General features: G+C 46.6%; 1 protein-coding gene across 4 annotated transcripts in view; it reads right to left on the reverse strand.

The window, feature by feature from the left end:
• XYLT1 (xylosyltransferase 1) overlaps positions 1–1,424 on the reverse strand; it is a 224,843-nt gene extending 223,419 nt beyond the window's left edge. For 2 of the 4 annotated variants that reach the window (XM_075566073.1, XM_075566075.1), the window contains exon 1: positions 959–1,351. In XM_075566073.1, the coding sequence (XP_075422188.1) occupies positions 959–1,222 (264 nt within the window). In that variant the 5' untranslated portion in view covers positions 1,223–1,351. Of the gene's footprint in view, positions 1–958 lie in introns of all 4 variants that reach the window. The other 2 variants (XM_075566076.1, XM_075566077.1) reach the window with 2 other exon arrangements.
• Positions 1,425–18,087: the final 16,663 nt, after the last annotated feature.

The raw sequence follows: 18,087 nt of genomic DNA on the forward strand, positions 1-18,087 counted from the left end.
ACAGACCTCACAAACATGGACCAGCTCAACAGGGACCACACACGAGGCACATAGATAGTAAGCTCTTGTGGGCAGGGCCCTCCTTGCCTTCTGTATCTGTTGGTGCTTGTTTGGTACAGTATGTCATTCTGTGCACGTCATTTATATCAACTCTTGTGCCCCCATTGTACCGCGCTGCGGAATATGTTGGCGCTTTACAAATAAACAATAAGACTAATAATCTAACACAGCCTCACTCCCATAAATAAAACAAGCTGAACACTCTCCCAGCTTGCTGGATGGCTGGGATGTGCTCAGTCTTTAGACTCAGTCAAGTGGCAGTGATGCCCATAGCCATCATTATGATGAGATCCAAGCAACTGGGTGCCATAGGTCTGCAGAGGGGAAAATCTGCAACCGTTTACAGCTACAGTAACTTTATTAGACAGCTCCAAGCACAGTATACAAACCTTCACCGCAATTACACTGCCACTAGCCCTATGAAAAGTTTGAAATGACTTGGGGTTAAAAGCAACCCAGTTCTGCTGCATGTGCACAACTCCTGTAATTAATACAGCCTCTCCTCCCCCCTCCACCTCCCACCCCACTATATTCATCTACTTTCTGCTGCCTTTGGGTGTATTAACCAACCAGGCATCCCAAAGAAACCCAAATCTTTTAAGCTCCCCTAAGGTATGCACTTTAATTGCATGCATTTCTGTACACCAATAGAAGCATGAATGAACACACTTACACATGCACAGACTGCTAGCGTCATATTATTATTTTTAAATAAAGGAAACATATCTTTCTTCCCCCCCCCCCCCCCTCTCCTCTCCCCTCTCCCCTCTCCCCCCAATGTGGGTTATTTGAAGTATACACTTTATGACTGATGATGAGATATAAATAAGCTCATGTAAATGTCTGGGATAGAAGTACAATGGCTGTGGGCAGGCTATGCAAGAAGCAGAGGACCTACCAGAGCCTGGCTGTGCAGTGCAGCTGCAGCTTTGCGGTGCTGTAGATGCCCAAGCCGGGGATGGTCTCTGCTGCTGTAGCTGCCCCGGTCCCTCTTCTCCCGGTTGCTGCTGCTGCTGCCTCCTCCTCCCCTCTGCTCATCCCCGGAATCCAGGCTGCTGAAATTCCACACGATGAGAGTCTGGATGAGCAAGACAGTGAGAGCCGCTATGATCGCAGAACGCGAGCGCCTGGCGAGCCTGCGAGCGCAAGAGGCGGCCAACATCTTCACCAGCACCAGCACCCTCCAGCACCAGCGCCAGCACCCTCCACCACCCAGCAGCCGCGCGGGCGCAGGGAGCTTCAGCCGCGACTCCTCTGCTCTCTCTCCCTCTGCCTCTTTTCTCACATAGGGCGAGACGTCACCAGAAATAGGAGGGGGAGAGCTGCAGCTGGGAAGTCCATGGTGGTTGTAGCAATGTGGCAGGCGGAGGCAAGATCCCCCTCCCCTCTTTCACAGAGGAGGGGAGGGGGGAGGTAGCTGGAGGGAGAGAGATGTTTTAGGAGTAGAGAGTGCAAGATAGCAGGGAATACTAATAAGGTTGGGGGGGGGGGGGGGGGTTCTTCACAGCTTCAAGTCAGATCTCAGCATCCTAAATGGCATGTGTGTGTGTGTGTGTGTGTGTGTGTTGGGGGGGGGGGGGGGGGGGGAGATCTTATCAGCAATGTTTGGGGCTTGGTAATGTCTAGTTGGGGGGGGGGGGGGTAGTGGTGACAGCCAATGTTGCTGTGAATTTTTTTTGTGGGGGAGGTGTAGTCAACTTAATTTATAGTTTCCACAACCTCTTATTATATTCATATTAGCCATCTCTACAACATCAACAAAAAGGGGTGATCAGGCAAAAGGGGTGTTTGGGGTTCTTGTGTTGTTTGTGGCTGGCAGTTAAAATGAATCCATTTTCATTACACTGCCAAACTGTCGAGGATCATGGAGTGAGATTTGACAGCTAAGATGTTAAAACATCAGTGCCATCCTAATGGAATAACTGCGACAGTGCTCAACTAAATGAGTTCCTCAGAATTAAAAACAAAAAGAGACCCCCATGTGCTTGTTGGTATCCTACACAGCTGTTGTGGGGCTTTAATCACATTCCTACTTAGGCTGCGCTTGTAGTGCTGCCGATGGCGACGGCGATACGATGGGTGACATCACCCGTCGCCGTCGACGAAAGTTATCTTTCGCCGGTCGGCCGCATCGCGGGATTCCCGCAATTTGATTTGTTCAAGGGCCGTCACGTGATGCGATGGCCCTTGAACAAATCAAATTTTGCCGGCGGCGGGTTTTCGTGACGGCTCCGTCACGTGCACTATAAGCGCACGCGGCGGCGGCAATGCGTTTTGTTTTCGGGCGAATTCACGTCACCGGCACTATAAGCAAGGCCTTACCGTGGACCCCATAGAACAGTGTTTTTCAACAGGGGTAACCCAGGCATCCCTAAAGGGCTCCCTGCAATTTTCAGGTCATTTGAAAGTTGTACCAAATACAGATGAATTTACAATGCACCTGATCTCAGACGCGCGCTATTAGAGAGGGTTGGGGTTCCTTACAATGCATCTGCTCTCAGACGTGCTATTAGAGAGGGTTGGGGTTCCTTACAATGCATCTGATCTCAGACGCGCTGTTAGAGAGGGTTGGGGTTCCTTATAATGCTTCTGATCTCAGACACGCTATTGGAGAGGGTTGGGGTTCCTTATAATGCTTCTGATCTCAGACGCGCTATTAGAGAGGGTTGGGGTTTCTTACAATGCATCTGATCTCAGACGCGCTATTAGAGAGGGTTGGGGTTTCACACAATGCATCTGATCTCAGATGCGCTATTAGAGAGGGTTGGGGTTACACACAAAGCATCTGATCTCAGACGCGCTATTAGAGAGGGTTGGGGTTACACACAAAGCATCTGATCTCAGACGCGCTATTAGAGAGGGTTGGGGTTCTGCAGAATTACACAATATATTTATAGGGTTCCTTAACCACAAAAAGGTTTTCAGCCACTGCCACAGAGTGAGAATTGGAGCGTCTAACTCAAACACTTACTACCTTAAAAGAGAAAAAAATAGGGATTTCCAAGAGTGAGACATCAGTGAGATCGTTGAATTAAGTGAGATTGAATTTCAATAAGTGAAACTTGACAAGTCTGTCGGTCTCCTAATTGTAGGCGACTTCTGGACCTCTCATGTGACAACCTTATTGTTATTATTAGAAACAGCCCCATGCTTCAGATCTCAACTTCTGTGGAGTTAAGTTATGTTTTTTCCCCTAGGGAAAGTCTGGTGGCGGGTAGAAGATATGGAATCAGGGTGGGCAGGTCACCCTACACCTAACTGTAGTTATTCTTAGGCCGAGCTCATACACTCTGCTTGCTTGCAAGAGTGCGAGCTTTTGCTGCCGTAGCTGTGCTCATTGTGTTGGAGGCGGGGGCGTGGCTATAACGTCATGGAGCTGGTTCGCTGTGATTGGCTGAACCGCTCACGTAACGGTGCCACTGCTTGAAAATACACATTGTTTATCTTTTCATAACGCGGCCGTTCTGTCTTGCGTGCGTGCCCATTCGGAGCGGCCACAAGGAATCCTGTTCTTTGTGCTTGGTGCGCTCAGACGCGAGCAGAAGCGCCATCGCACGAAGTATAAGCTCAGCCTTACTCATAGGAAGGAGTCTCCCTCACTTAGCATAGATTTTTCTTAAAGGAGCAGTCCCGCCCCGACCTTCAGCGGGGTTCCCCTGGTTCTTGAGCTACCCCTGTTCTTACCAAAGAAGGTACCACTCATACTTGTATGTATGTATATCTTTATTTATATCGCACCGTCCAGGTACATAGCGCTTCACAATACACGTGACATAATAATATAACACATAATGGGAATAAGTGCTTCAGACATGACAGTAACAATAGGAAAGGGATTCCCTGCCCCAAAGAGCTTAATCTAAGTGGTAAGTAAAGAGAACTTACAGACACAGAAAGAGGGTGTTCTGGTAAATGTGTCTGCATGGGGTCATGGTCGATGTATGAAATGTACTTCCTGATGGTTTAAAACCCCCACGTCACATGGGCCGATGGGAAGCCGCGACTAATAATTTTGCGGTTTCCTATTGGCACGTATGACACAGGAGATTTAAACCTCCATTTTGTTTCCCTGGGGTGGACTGTACCAGCGACACCTTCCGTGGTAAGTATTTCCGAAGTTGGCAGTCCCCAGAGCTGAAATGAACGCGGTTCAGCTCCGGAGACCCTCTGCTTCCTATCTATGTAAAAAAAAAAAGGGTAAAAATAAACAGTCCAGGCAGAATTGTTCCTTTAGGCTGTAAGATGTTTTAATGGCTCAGCAAGAGAGTTCTTAATAGATGTTAAATAGTGCTCATAGCTTTTGAAACCTGACAGACATTTGTACCATTGCACACATGCACAGGAGATGAGGTTTTGAGAGGTCTTCATGTGGTTTATAGGGCATGTGAAAAAGAAACCTTTGAGGTTTAGGAAACTTTCTACATACAATTATATGTATGAAGAACTATTTTGTTGTTCTATTGTAATATTTACAACATCATAATCTGCATCTTATCTGAAGAGTGGCTCAGTGAGTAAAGACTGACTCTGCAAACACTTGACAACAAGCTTGAAACAGCAGAACCTGGTTCAAATCCCTGTGTCAGCTCCTTGTGACCTTGGGTAAGTCACTTTATCTCCCTGTGCCTCGCTAATACTGCTACTAGAACTTTGCAATACATTATTTTAGCATCTCTTCTCTCAAACTCACTCTTTTAGGGTCATCTTTGCTGGCAAATCTGTTAAATGGGTCTCAAAGCTTCACATGCCTCTCACAGAGATGGGCTTTTCTAATACTGTCTTAAAGCATCAAAACATGTAGCACTGTGTGATTTAACTATTTATTTTATTACAGGATTGAAGCAGTGGGTCTCTGGAGCTGAACTGTTTTCATTTCAGATCCAGGGACTCCCTTCTTCCAGCGATACCTTCGTAGGGAGTGCCGGTATCTGAAGCCAGGGAACTTGTGTGCCTAACGAAATGGCGGCTTAAAAGTCCCGCATCACGCGGGCCAATAGGAAGTCGTGACGTCATCCCTTGTGGCTTCCTATTGGCCCGTGTGACCTTTAGCACGACATTAAACCATGAACGAGATACCGGCACTCCCTGCTGTGGCAAGTATCTCGGGAGGCAGGGGGTCCCCGGAGCTGAAATTAACACAGTTCACCTCCAAAGACCCCCCTGCTCCAACCCTGGAATAAAAAATCTATGTAAAAAAAATATTGCGCCTTCCTGCATGTTTTGCTGCTTTAACGTATTATTTGCATTTTGGTTGAAAATATACTTCATACTCGTGATGCTGCTTGACACAAAGCGTATGTGTTAAACTTCCAGTATTTGCACTGCGGTGGAGGAATTTTCTCTAGTGCGTATGTGCCCAAGCATGAAAGCTACAGTGTGTTGTATTTCTTAGCCTGCTATGAACATCTCTACGGCAAATGTAACTTCAGACATGGCAGATTGAGTGGCCACAAAGAGGAATTAGAGGTGCTGACGTTAATACACCCCTTATTATATCCAGTGGTATAATATGCCCATATTATAACTAGTGCCTTCATCATAAAGATTAATTACCCCGAATCTGCTGCTGTCTTGAGCTGCATTAAATTGGTGCCTTCATCCTCTGACGCAAAGAGATGTGATATGAATCCCCAATCTTCAGAAAAACATGTTGGTGACGCTCAATCCATATCCCCGACATTGTGTTGGCAGTGCACATATTGGAACTTTAATAGCAGACAGAGTCTTAAGGCCGCGTCCGTAGTGCAGGATTCGGTGCGAGCTACATCACACACTAGGGTTGCAATGTAGCAGTGCGTAGTGCGTGCACGCACTGCAGGGAGTGGCGCTTTGCAATACAAACAAGTTTATTTTGCAAGCGCGACGTCGGGGAGGAGCGCGGACGCCAGCGTGTTCTGCTATGGACGCGGCCTAACATTGCATTCCCACATTAAAGCAGCAATACTACTTTTTTTCTTTTTTTCCTTATTTGTTCGTGTGACAATGTATAATTCTACATTCTTACCTCAACTGGCAATCGTTTGCTGCTCCTGTTATTTGTGAGTCAAAGTCTGGATTGTGCGCCTAACGAAACGGCTGCTTCAGTCAGTGTAACTCAGCAGCTACAATCTATCCTTATATCACTAAGGCAACATTATCTACTGTTACAGTTTGCAGCTCAAACTGCTGGGAACAATTGCAACAAATGATCCCAAACAGGAAAGTGTTGCAAAGATCTTGCACTGCTGGGGAGGTGGGCTAAAACCGGCTATAGAAATCAAAGGATGCTCAGTATGTTTAAGCTCATTAAAAAAGGCATTAAGAGTTGAATAAAAACAAACAAAAAAACAGACACTATTATCTAATACCACAGAACTGACTTTTTTTCTTTCTTTCTTTTTTTTTTTAAACATAAGATTTGACATGTTTTGCTGCTTTAAGTGAGCGGTCCCACCTGCTTGATCTTGTTTTTAGTTTTATTTTAACGTACTTGAACCGGGAGGTTATCCGGAGCTGATCACCATTTCCCCCTGAGCTGATCCATACTGTAGTTTCACAACCTCACGGCACCCCATGGTTCTTGAGATACCGGCACCAAACAAAAATACTTGCCTGGTGGACACAAAATGGCCACAACCTCAGCCTTACTCTGGCGGCCAACAGGTGGTGACCCCGTGGTCACGTTTGTAGTTTTTTTCACAGAAACTACAAAAAATGTAAAGTCTTTTGCCAGCAGCTAGGGCAGAGGCGGCCAACTCCAGTCCTCAAGGGCCACCAACAGGTCGGGTATTACGGATATCCCTGCTTCAGCACAGGTGGCTCAATCAGTGGCTCAGTCATCATGGGAACGGACCTCAAATATACAACAGTAAACAAACAAACCCTAATGCATATTCAATAGGACAAATTATTTGATTCCTTTCTACATTTTTTTCTTCTCATAAGGCTGCGCTTGTAGTGCCTGGCGACGCGACGTCGCGCCAAAACAAGTACATTGAATCCGCCACATGCGCTTATAGTAGGCATGACGAAGCGGGGGAGCGACCAAAAATTTGGTAGTCAGTGTTATTTGATTTTTGGAGAGACAGTCACCACATGACAGTCTAAACCAATCACAGAGCGCCTATTGCACTCTGCCCTCCCCCTCGGTGACGTCACTGGCCTTGTCGCCAGCAATGTTGCTCAAACTTTAAATGCAACTTTCGCCAATGGCGACAGCGACGGGTGACATCATCGGTCACGTCGCCTTCGCCAGCACTATAAGCGCGGCCTAAGGATCATTTAGTTCACTTTTTTGGCCACATGTTAAACCTGCAACCACATGATGTTAAGGCCCTTCCCACAGGTACCTACACTACCTATATTATGCTGTCATTTGTATTTCTACACGGCACACAGAAAAGAGGAAACAAAACAATTATATTGTCAGCAGCATGAGATGCGTGCCGTGTGTGCGGTGCCTAAGGGGTCAGACTGAGGAAGCACTCTATGTGCTATGTGTGAGCTAGCGCAAGGGCTGGGACCCGCTGCGCTCGGCGGCACGGACGGCCGCGCGAGCGTTCCCCACCAGCAGGGGAATCCTCTCTAGCCGGTCCGTCCCCCTTCGCTGACGGCTCATTATGCACTGTGACGCGTCAGCCGGCAGGGGATTCAAGAAAATTGTGATCCCGAGCGGTGACGCGTCACGTGGTGCGCTGATGAGCCAATCAGCGGCGGGGGCGGGAGCTGTCATCAGGCAGCTTCCTACTCAAGGTAGTGTGTGTGTGTGTGTTTTTTTTGGCAGAAGGGGGAGGGAGCTGCTTACCTTACAGCAACCCGCAGCAGCTCCCTCCTGCAGCCCGTGGAGGGAGGGAGGGGGGGAGTAGCGGGTCCCTCTGCTCAAGCCAAGCCCCCTCCCGCCCACCTCCGGCTCCCACTCCCTACAGACCGCATATCGCGGTCTGTGTCAGCGCCCCGCCTGTCTGCAGTGCGGGCGCGCTGACTGAGGGAGCGGGGCCTTAGCCTAAGGGAGTCCCTGTTTCACATGTCTTTTTCTTGTGCCAGACCGCAGCCCGTCTTATCACTCAAGGGGCCTCCTCCCGCAGTTCTGATTGCACTTCTCCCCGCATACTTTTGTTTTTGGGCGCTCAATATCGCGGAACATTAGGGCCAAGGACCTCCTCTCCAACCTGCTCCTGGCATTAGCCAAGCTGGCTATGTATAAATCCATGTGAACCCAAGTGATTTGAATCGAAGCTAAAAACACCCACAAGAGTAATAATGTGATAAAATAAACAGTGTGAAAATAAGGTGTAACCAAAAAAATACTTCTCAACCTTCCAAGGAATATGTAAAGATTCCCTACAAAAAACAATCTTGGTCCGGCGTGGGAAGGGAGCGATGATTTCGGGAACACCAAAAAATAAAGGATAAAGAAAATAATAGTGCAGTATATTAACACATTTAGAATGTAATGAACTCTTGGCTCTGTAGAAATTCCTACTTACAACAAGTGGAATAAAAAATGGCAATGGTCTGACTGTCAGTGTGTGTGGAACTGGATCCTCAGCAGGGAAGGAGATTCAAGGTGAGGGATAACTCAAATCGGAGATGGTGCAGATGACGTGAACTCAGATCCAATTTTGAATGTGGTGTTCATATAGGAAAAAGCGGACCATAGTATAGATCAAAGATGCAAAATTTATCACATAAAAGCAAAGTAAGAAACGTACTTACAATAAGTACATAATGTATGTACACATAAAGGTATCGTCAGACAGTAGAGTGCTGGTCCCATATGGAAAGGCTTGCTGCTTCGTCCTCCTATGGCTCCCGCCTCGCCGCCGATGGATGGCGTCTGAAGTCACATCCGGTAGAACGGGTGACAACGTCAGTTTTGGGAGTAAGAAAGACGAATAGCAGGGGATCAACAGCGACTGATGCGTCTTCACTTCAGGGGCAGCTGCAGCAGACTGACAAGTGGCTCTACGCGTTTCGCTGTGCTCAGACAGCTTCCTCAGGATCCAGTTCCACACACACTGACAGAGTCAGACCATTGCCATTTTTTATTCCACTTGTTGTAAGTAGGAATTTCTACAGAGCCAAGAGTTCATTACATTCTAAATGTGTTAATATACTGCACTATTATTTTCTTTATCCTTTATTTTTTGGTGTTCCCGAAATCATCGCTCCCTTCCCACCCCGGACCAAGATTATGTATAAATCCAGAAATGATGGGGGGGGGAGGGGAACGGGAAGGAACTCTCGCTTCAGCTTGGATAACTAAATGATGTATTGATAACAAAGGTGTATACAGTAACTATGTGTAAATCCAGGAAGCAGCGTTTGACTGGGGAGCCTCCACTTAAGTGCCAGGCTCTGTTCCGGGCGCTGGTACACTTCCGCGTCCGAGCACTGTTCAGCCACGCTGTGGCCACTGCATTCACCTCCCAGTGGGCCTTAAGCGGGGTGGTCTGCTCGGTACCTCCCCATGGATTTCCACCTCCTCCTGTAGTGCGCTGTTTTTCTTATGTTACAGTTGCACTAGTTTCCGGTATATGTTTATTGTAGTTTGAGCCTTTCCTTTTGTGGTTGGTCTCTTGGCCAACCAGATGTCGCATTAACCAGCCAATCAGCATAAGGCTTAAAATAGGCTATGTGTGATCTACCATACAGTTAAAACTAGTTACAAAAACAGAAGTGCCTACAAAATTGTGAACTTGTAATTTTTTTTAAGTGCAAGAAAACAGAAATTCATCAAATAATTGGTCATATTGGACGTGCATAATGAACAGTGCACTGTGGGTTCCTTGTTTACTGTTGTAATTGTCACTTCAGCATGTTTCAGTGTTAACCAAATGCTTTAGAGGCAGTTTATATCCGTTACCATACCTGTGTTATGTTGAGGCTGTTTGTGGTTCTGAGAATTTACAGGTAAATTGGCAGTTCTAATTGTTTTAATCTCGTTCTTTGTTTGGAATTATCATGACATTATTAGCCAAATAGATAACCACAGGTATCTAATAAGCATGATTTTCAGAGAACCCAGTGGAAAAATAAAACCTATTACCGGTACTTTTACACAGGACACAAATAAATAAATATGGGGGTGATTAAATTATTCGTAATAAAGCCAATTGTACTGATAATGTGTTGCCTTTTTCTTTCACCCAGCAGGTAGGAGTTCCCCTTTAAGGCGATTGGTTCCGTCAATAATGTACAAGAAAAAACAAAAAATAAAAATGCGCCAAATGGGATGTTACTACGAATATGGGCAATAAGCAAGATTAATAAAAAAATATATATATAAAAAAATAAAAACAAAAAACATGTGACATGAACCAGTCTGGTGCGTATAGGGTATTGCTGAAAAAAATATATATATGAGTGAGACAGTCACAACCCAATGAATGGCGCAGCTTCTTGAAACAGGGAACCCCCAGTCCCTGATATAAACGTGACAACAAAGAAGAAAAAAGTTAGAAGCGCAGTCAATATGGGGTTGTGGTCAAACTCTATATCTTTATATAGATATACTAGATATAGAGTTTGACCACAACCCCATATTGACTGCGCTTCCGTCAATAATGTACCTGAATGCCTCAAAAAGTCATCTGTGGGGAGAAACAAGATTTAATAGGTAATAGCTAGAGATGAAAAGCAGTGGTTGTGGGTTCTAGTCCTGTTGGGCCTGACACCATTCCAGTCATTAGATTGCTACCTTAGGCTTATTAAATGTACATCGTTGGTATAGAAATCCTTTTAGGACGTGTGGGATGGGAACCATTTAAATATACTTTGCATACATTAGCATATCTCCCAGGGTACCTCGTGTGCTCCTTTTTCAGCCCAGGCAGGGAGATTTGAGGGGATATATATATATATATATATATATATATATACATACATATACATATATATATATATATATACACATATACATATATATATATATATATATATATATATACATATATATACATATATATACATATACATATATACATATATACACATATATACATATATATACACATACATATACATATATATACATATATATATACATATATATATACATATACATATACATATATATATACATATACATATACATATACATATATATATATATATACATACATATATACAGTGTTCGACAAACCTATACATTTGCTCGCCCCGGGCGAGTGGATTTAACATCGTGGCGAGCTCCTATTGGCCCAAGCAGCACACGTGTGGTACTAGGTGGCGAGTAGATTTTGTTGTTCGACGAGTAGATTTTTTGGTGATTTGTCGACCACTGCATATATATACACTAGCTGAGAGACCCGGCGTTGCCCGGGATGTAATTTTGGGGGGGCGTACGACAGGGTTAGGCTTCCCCCCCCTTGACAGCTAGGTGGGTGACTGAGTTGACTGAGTGTGTGGGTGACTGGGTGGGTGGGTGACACTTGACTGAGTGGGTGGGTGGGTGACTGAGTGGGTGGGTGGGTGACTTTGGGTCGGTTTGACTTTGGGTCGGTGGGTGGGTGACTTTGGGTCGGTGGGTGGGTGACTTTGGGTCGGTTTGACTTTGGGTCGGTGGGTGGGTGACATTGGGTCAGTGGGTGTGTGACTTTGGGTCGGTGGGTGACTATGGGTCGGTTTGACTTTGGGTCGGTGGGTGGGTGACTTTGGGTCGGTGGGTGACTTTGGGTCGGTGGTTGGGTGGGTGAGTTGGGTCGGTGGGTGGGTGACTGACTGGGTGGGAGACTGACTGGGTGGGAGACTGACTGGGTGGGTGAGTGGGAGACTGACTGGGTGGGCGAGTGGGAGACTGACTGGGTGGGTGAGTGGGAGACTGACTGGGTGGGTGAATGGATGACTGGGTGGGTGGGTGACTGACTGGGTGAGTGGGTGACTGACTGGGTGAGTGGGTGACTGACTGGGTGGGTGAGTGGGTGACTGACTGGGTGGGTGAGTGGGTGACTGACTGGGTGGGTGAGTGGGTGACTGACTGGGTGGGTGAGTGGGTGACTGACTGAATGGGTGACTGGGTGACTGACTGAATGGGTGACTGGGTGACTGAATGGGTGACTGGGTGACTGAGTGGGTGGGTGACTGAGTGGGTGGGTGACTGAGTGGGTGGGTGACTGAGTGGGTGGGTGACTGAGTGAGTGGGTGGGTGACTGAGTGGGTGGGTGACTGAGTGAGTGGGTGGGTGACTGAGTGAGTGGGTGACTGAGTGGGTGACTGAGTGGGTGGGTGACTGAGTGGGTGACTGAGTGGGTGGGTGACTGAGTGGGTGGGTGACTGAGTGGGTGGGTGACTGAGTGGGTTGGTGACTGAGTGGGTGGGTGGGTGACTGAGTGGGTGGGTGACTGAGTGGGTGACTGAGTGGGTGGGTGACTGAGTGGGTGGGTGGGTGACTGAGTGGGTGGGTGACTGAGTGGGTGACTGAGTGGGTGGGTGACTGAGTGGGTGGGTGACTGAGTGGGTGGGTGACTGAGTGGGTGGGTGACTGAGTGGGTGGGTGACTGAGTGGGTGGGTGGGTGACTGAGTGGGTGGGTGACTGAGTGGGTGGGTGGGTGACTGAGTGGGTGGGTGGGTGACTGAGTGGGTGACTGAGTGGGTGGGTGGGTGACTGGGTGGGTGGGTGGGTGACTGAGTGGGTGGGTGGGTGACTGAGTGGGTGGGTGACTGAGTGAGTGGGTGGGTGACTAAATGAGTGGGTGGGTGACTGAGTGAGTGGGTGAGTAAGTGAGTGGGTGACTAAGTGAGTGGGTGGGTGACTAAGTGAGTGGGTAGGTGACTGAGTGAGTGGGTGGGTGACTAAGTGAGTTTTTGGGTGACTAAGTGAGTGGGTGGGTGGGTTACTGAGTGGGTGACTGAGTGAGTGGGTGGGTGACTGGGTGGGTGGGTGAGTGGGTGGGTGACTGGGTGGGTGTGTGGGTGACTGGGTGGGTGTGTGGGTGAGTGTGTGGGTGACTGGGTGACAGTGTGTGGGTGGGAAACGGTGGGTGACTTACCTTGACCCCGTGGCATCTGGCTGGGGCAGGAGGTGATTTCGGGAAGCTGGGGGGGGGCAAGAGTGGCAGGAGACCCGCGCCGCGCTTCCCCTCCGTCCGGGAGCCGTCGCACGTGATGGGGAGTCCCGCGCCGCTTCCCCTCCGTCCGGGAGCCGGCGCACGTGAGGGGGAGTCCCGCGCCACGCTTCCCCTCCGTCCGGGAGCCGACGCACGTGAGGGGGAGAGCTGGAGGCCCGGGCCGCCCTTCCCCTCTCCGGTAGCGGCGCACGTGAGGGGGAGAGCAGGAGGGCCGCGCCGCGAGGGGGGAGGAGCCTTGAGTTTGCTGCTGAGCAGGAGGGCCGCGCTTCCTCCGCGGCGCACTGTGAGGGTGATGGTGCAGCTGGGGATGTTGCGGAGCGTGGGGATTTGGGTGAGGTGGGGAGGGGGGAGAGAGTGAGGGGCACCGGGAGAGGAGGGGCACCGGGAGAGGAGGAGGAGGAGGGGGGGGGGGAATTTGTGTGGAAGGTGAGCTGCGGTCCAACTGACGGGGGAGTGTGTGTCCCTGTGTGTGTCCCCCTGTGTGTGTGTCCCTGTGTGTGTGTCCCTGTGTGTCCTTTGGCCCGTCACTCCGCCTCAGGCCAATGAGAGGTGTGCGGGGGCGGACCAAGGGACCAATGAGATTTCCCCTAGGGACACCGGACATCCAGGCAGGCAGGCAGTGCTTTCACTAATATAGTATAAGATATACATACATATATACATATATATACATACATATATACACACATATAAATATATACATACACACACACACACATACTAAATGGAAAGTCTGTCTCTCTCTCGATCGATTTCCAACTACCTGGCAACGGATTTTAGATTCTTAAAAATCCGTTAGGATTGTATTCAATCCGCATGAATCCGCTTGGATTTTTCCGCACCCAATCTGCCGATGGATTAGGTGCGGGGGACAGATTTGGTCAAAACAAACAGTGGAATTCCGTGAAACAGAGTTGGACTGGTTGGCCCATCTCTAGTAATAGCTATGGAGACTTGAGATAACTTACCCACCTTTGATATACTGTATGCTTATCCCTGTAAGAGTGCAGTAAACAACGGACTGTTTATAAGGGGGAAGGAATTTTTTAAGTGAGTTAAGCTTAAGTGAACTTTTTTTTAGATGCATTGCAGACATTCGTTCTAAACAGAAAAAAACTGTCAAGGCTGGAGAGAGAAGGGGAATGAAACAAAGCAGGTTCAGTCGTAAAAGGGAGGAGCGGCTCTACGTCCAGACACTGACTCTGAAAACAATGACACCGAGTCTGATAACAATGACACCGAGTGTGATAACAATGACACAGACTCTGATAACAATGACACTGACTGATAATAATGACATTGACTCTGATAACAATGACACTGAGTGTGATAACAATGACCCTGATAAATGGCACTGACTGATAACAATGACACCGACTCTGATAACAATGACACCGACTCTGATAACAATGACACTGAGTGTGATAACAATGACACTGACCCTGATAAATGACACTGACTGATAACAATGACACCGACTCTGATAACAATGACACTGACTGAAAACAATGACACTGACTGTCATAACGACACTGAGTGTGAATCAGGGGAACCTGGTTCAATTCCTGGTGTCACCTCCTTGTGACCTTGGATAAGTCACTTTATCTCCCTGTGCCTCAGGCACCAACATCATAGATTGCAAGCTCCACGGGGCAGGGAGTGTGTGTAACAGTCCTATGTGCTGCGTACCGCGCGCTATTTTGTCATTGTAACTCGCTTTGAGTCCCATTGGGAGAAAAGCACTATATGAAATAAAGTTATTATTATTATTATTAAAGGAGAAGCAAAGCAGGGAAGTGTTCACTAAGCAGAACCTTTTTGAAGGATAATAAGATTTGGGAATATGCTCAGTTCAGTGAATACAAAAGGCAGGGAAGCTACTAAAGAAGGTGGAAGAAAATATAGTTTTGCTGAAATGAACATTCCTGAATATGTAATTACGGCAATGAGTCATGTTTGCCTATTAGCGGCGGCAGTGAATACCATCTCCATACAACTACTACTCTGTTCTCATTCAGAGAGGAGGAGCTGCATGCCGGGGAAGCTGAGATCCGGGAAATACATGCGGTAAAGTTGGTTACGTTACAGTGCCACCTTCTGAGGAAAATGTAGCCTTCAGGGTTTTATTTCTGTAGGAAAGCAGAGACAGGCAGAAAGAAATATACAGTATGACAATGTTCCTGTGTATTCTGCAAGATATGATTTTATGGAAATAAATATATACTGTATATATATGTGTATATATGTATATCAAATAAAAAAATCACGTGTGAGCACATTCACATGTCTTAGGCAGGTCTGCAACCCTGCCTATCACCATTATACCCAGCATACAGTGCTTCCACTGCAGCAAGGGATTCTGGGAAATTACATGCAAATGAGCACACGTGTCCCCTTTTGTCTGAAAAACCATTGTTACATAGAGCCCATATAAGCTAATGGTCGCTGTTAACACAGCGTTAAAAGCACAGCATGGGAATCAGATGCTATATGCACCCACCATAACTTAAAACGTGTGTGTATATTATATATATATATATCAGAGAAGTCCAATCGCGCAGACTGTCAGAATAAGGCAATCAACTTCAGCTAATAATAGTATTCAATCCATTCACTTCCTTGCTGCATGTGTCAATGGAGGGTGGTCCGTTCTCCCACCAAACGATCCAAAGAGATCTTAAAAAAGTTACAACAAAGAAGGCACGAAGCACCAGAGTGGAAGGCAGCAGGTGTATTAAAAAACATGCAAACATATCACAAACCTACATTGAACATGAGCTCCATGTAGCGCCAGTGCACTGCGACCCATCATAATTCCAGCTTTGGACCTTCCTGCTCTCACTGGGACTGCATGGAGCTCATGTTTACTTAATTCAATGTACGTTTATGCTATGTTTACGTGTTTTTTAATACACCTTCTGCCTTTCATTCTGGTGCGCTGTGCCTTCTTTGTTGTTATATACATATATATTTATATACATATAGACACAAAATAAGTTATGGTGAGTATAAAAAAAAAAGTGACAAAAACCCGCCGCTGTATACTGAGTGCTCATTGCATGTCATTACCCAGAATCCCTGGCTGCATTGGAAACACTGTATGCTAAGAGATAATGGGGCAAGGCAGGGGTGCAGACCTGTCTGAGACATGTGAATGTGCTCACAGTTGATATTTTTATTTGTTGAATATACATATATAAATATAGATATATATGTACAGCAGGGCCCCGCTTCTCGGCGCTCCGCTTTTCAGAGATCCGCTGATACGGCGGCACCGAGAAGGGGGCTGCCATGTTGAATTTTAAATCGCGCATGTGCAGAACGGGCGGGTGCGCCCGGCACGCATGCGCAGACCTCGGGTTGCGCGCGCAGCGTATAGATCAGATATGCGCAGAACGGCGAAAATGCCGGTTTGCGCATGCGCAGCACTGAAAATCGCCGGATCCGCTTTCTGGTGATTTTCACTATACGGCGGGCCTCTGGAACGGAACCCGCCGTATACCCGGGGCCCTGCTGTACATGAACCTACCCAGCCTAGAAATATTGCAAAGCAAGTATAAACCAACCTCACACTGATGATACCCATCAAGGTTGAAACATGTCTGTGAGTGGTTTGACTTGCTTTGCTAGTCCCATGCTGTGCTTAAAAGCTGTGTGAACGGCGATGCATCTGCTTAAATGGGCTCCATGTGTATGGATATTCCAGGCAAAAAGTGACACATTGTGTGCTCATTTGCATGTAATTTCCCAGAATCCCTTGCAGTGGAAGCACTGTATGCTAGGTGATAATGGTGGAAGGCAGGGTTGCAGACCTGTCTAAGACATGTGAACGTGCTCACAAGTGATATTCTTTATTGGCTATATGCTAACGGTGGAGGTATATACAGTATACAGTATATAGATAGATAGGAATATTTGAAGTGGTTTACACATTTCTTTTTCTTATAACTGCTGTAAATTCTACTAAGGCGTTTTTTCCCCCTGTTCCTCATTCTAAAATGAACCAGGAAATGATGCGATATAAATGAAGAAATGAGCAAACCTTTTGCATACTTTACAAGGGGATGTCCTTGTCCTGTCACACTCGCGGTGACATTTCTGGCATCCCTGGTCTTGTAAACAGCAGTTGACGTACGCTTTGAAATCACAACCCTTCCACTATAATGCCTTTTCTTTCCCCCAATGCCTTTGCTAGATTTGCAGAAACAACCCAACACGTTACATTAAAGAGCAGGATTTCAGAGATGTCGGAACCGAGCCTTGTGGTGAAGGTTCCACGGTATTTGGACTGGACTTGACTCACACAGCACTTGACTGACAGTGTGTGCAGTTCCTGTGTTAATGACACTTTCATTATAACAATGTTAGATGTTTACTTATTGGATTCCGCAGATTTGAATAATGATGTACATGAATAAATACATAGTCATTTAAATCTTTAATAATAACATATTTGTGAAGTAAATAATAAAAAACAACACTTGTGTCGCTCCTTGCACACTGATAGATGGGCCCTGTTAGGTGTTAGGAAATATTACCGTTAAGTCATTTATTCAATTTTCTTGAGCATAATGTTAATAGTGTTAATTAGTGTTAGTTATTTTGCACAAGTATCGTTTTAAAGCAGCACTGCAGGTTGCATTGCTTGCTCTTTTTATATAGGACTAGCTGATAGACCCGGCGTTGCCCGGAATGTGAATGGATAAAATAAAAAATAATGTTGTTTGTAATAAAAAGTATATGAATGAAATAGAATGAAAAGAAAGATTAATATATAAAATTTGTAAAAATATTTTATTGTCGTTGATGAAGAATAAAAACTGGTATATACATTTGTAATAAACATATGTAAGAGTCCATGTGATAATAATTGGTATAGTAATAAATGATTGTTATGAAATGCAAGGGTGTGGGTGGGGGTGTGCTAAGAGAAAGGGTGGGTGGGGGTGTGGGAAGAGGAAGGGTGGGTGGGTGGGGGTG

The sequence above is a fragment of the Ascaphus truei genome, chromosome 11 (genome assembly GCF_040206685.1).
Source record: "Ascaphus truei isolate aAscTru1 chromosome 11, aAscTru1.hap1, whole genome shotgun sequence".
NCBI classification, from domain to species: domain Eukaryota; kingdom Metazoa; phylum Chordata; class Amphibia; order Anura; family Ascaphidae; genus Ascaphus; species Ascaphus truei.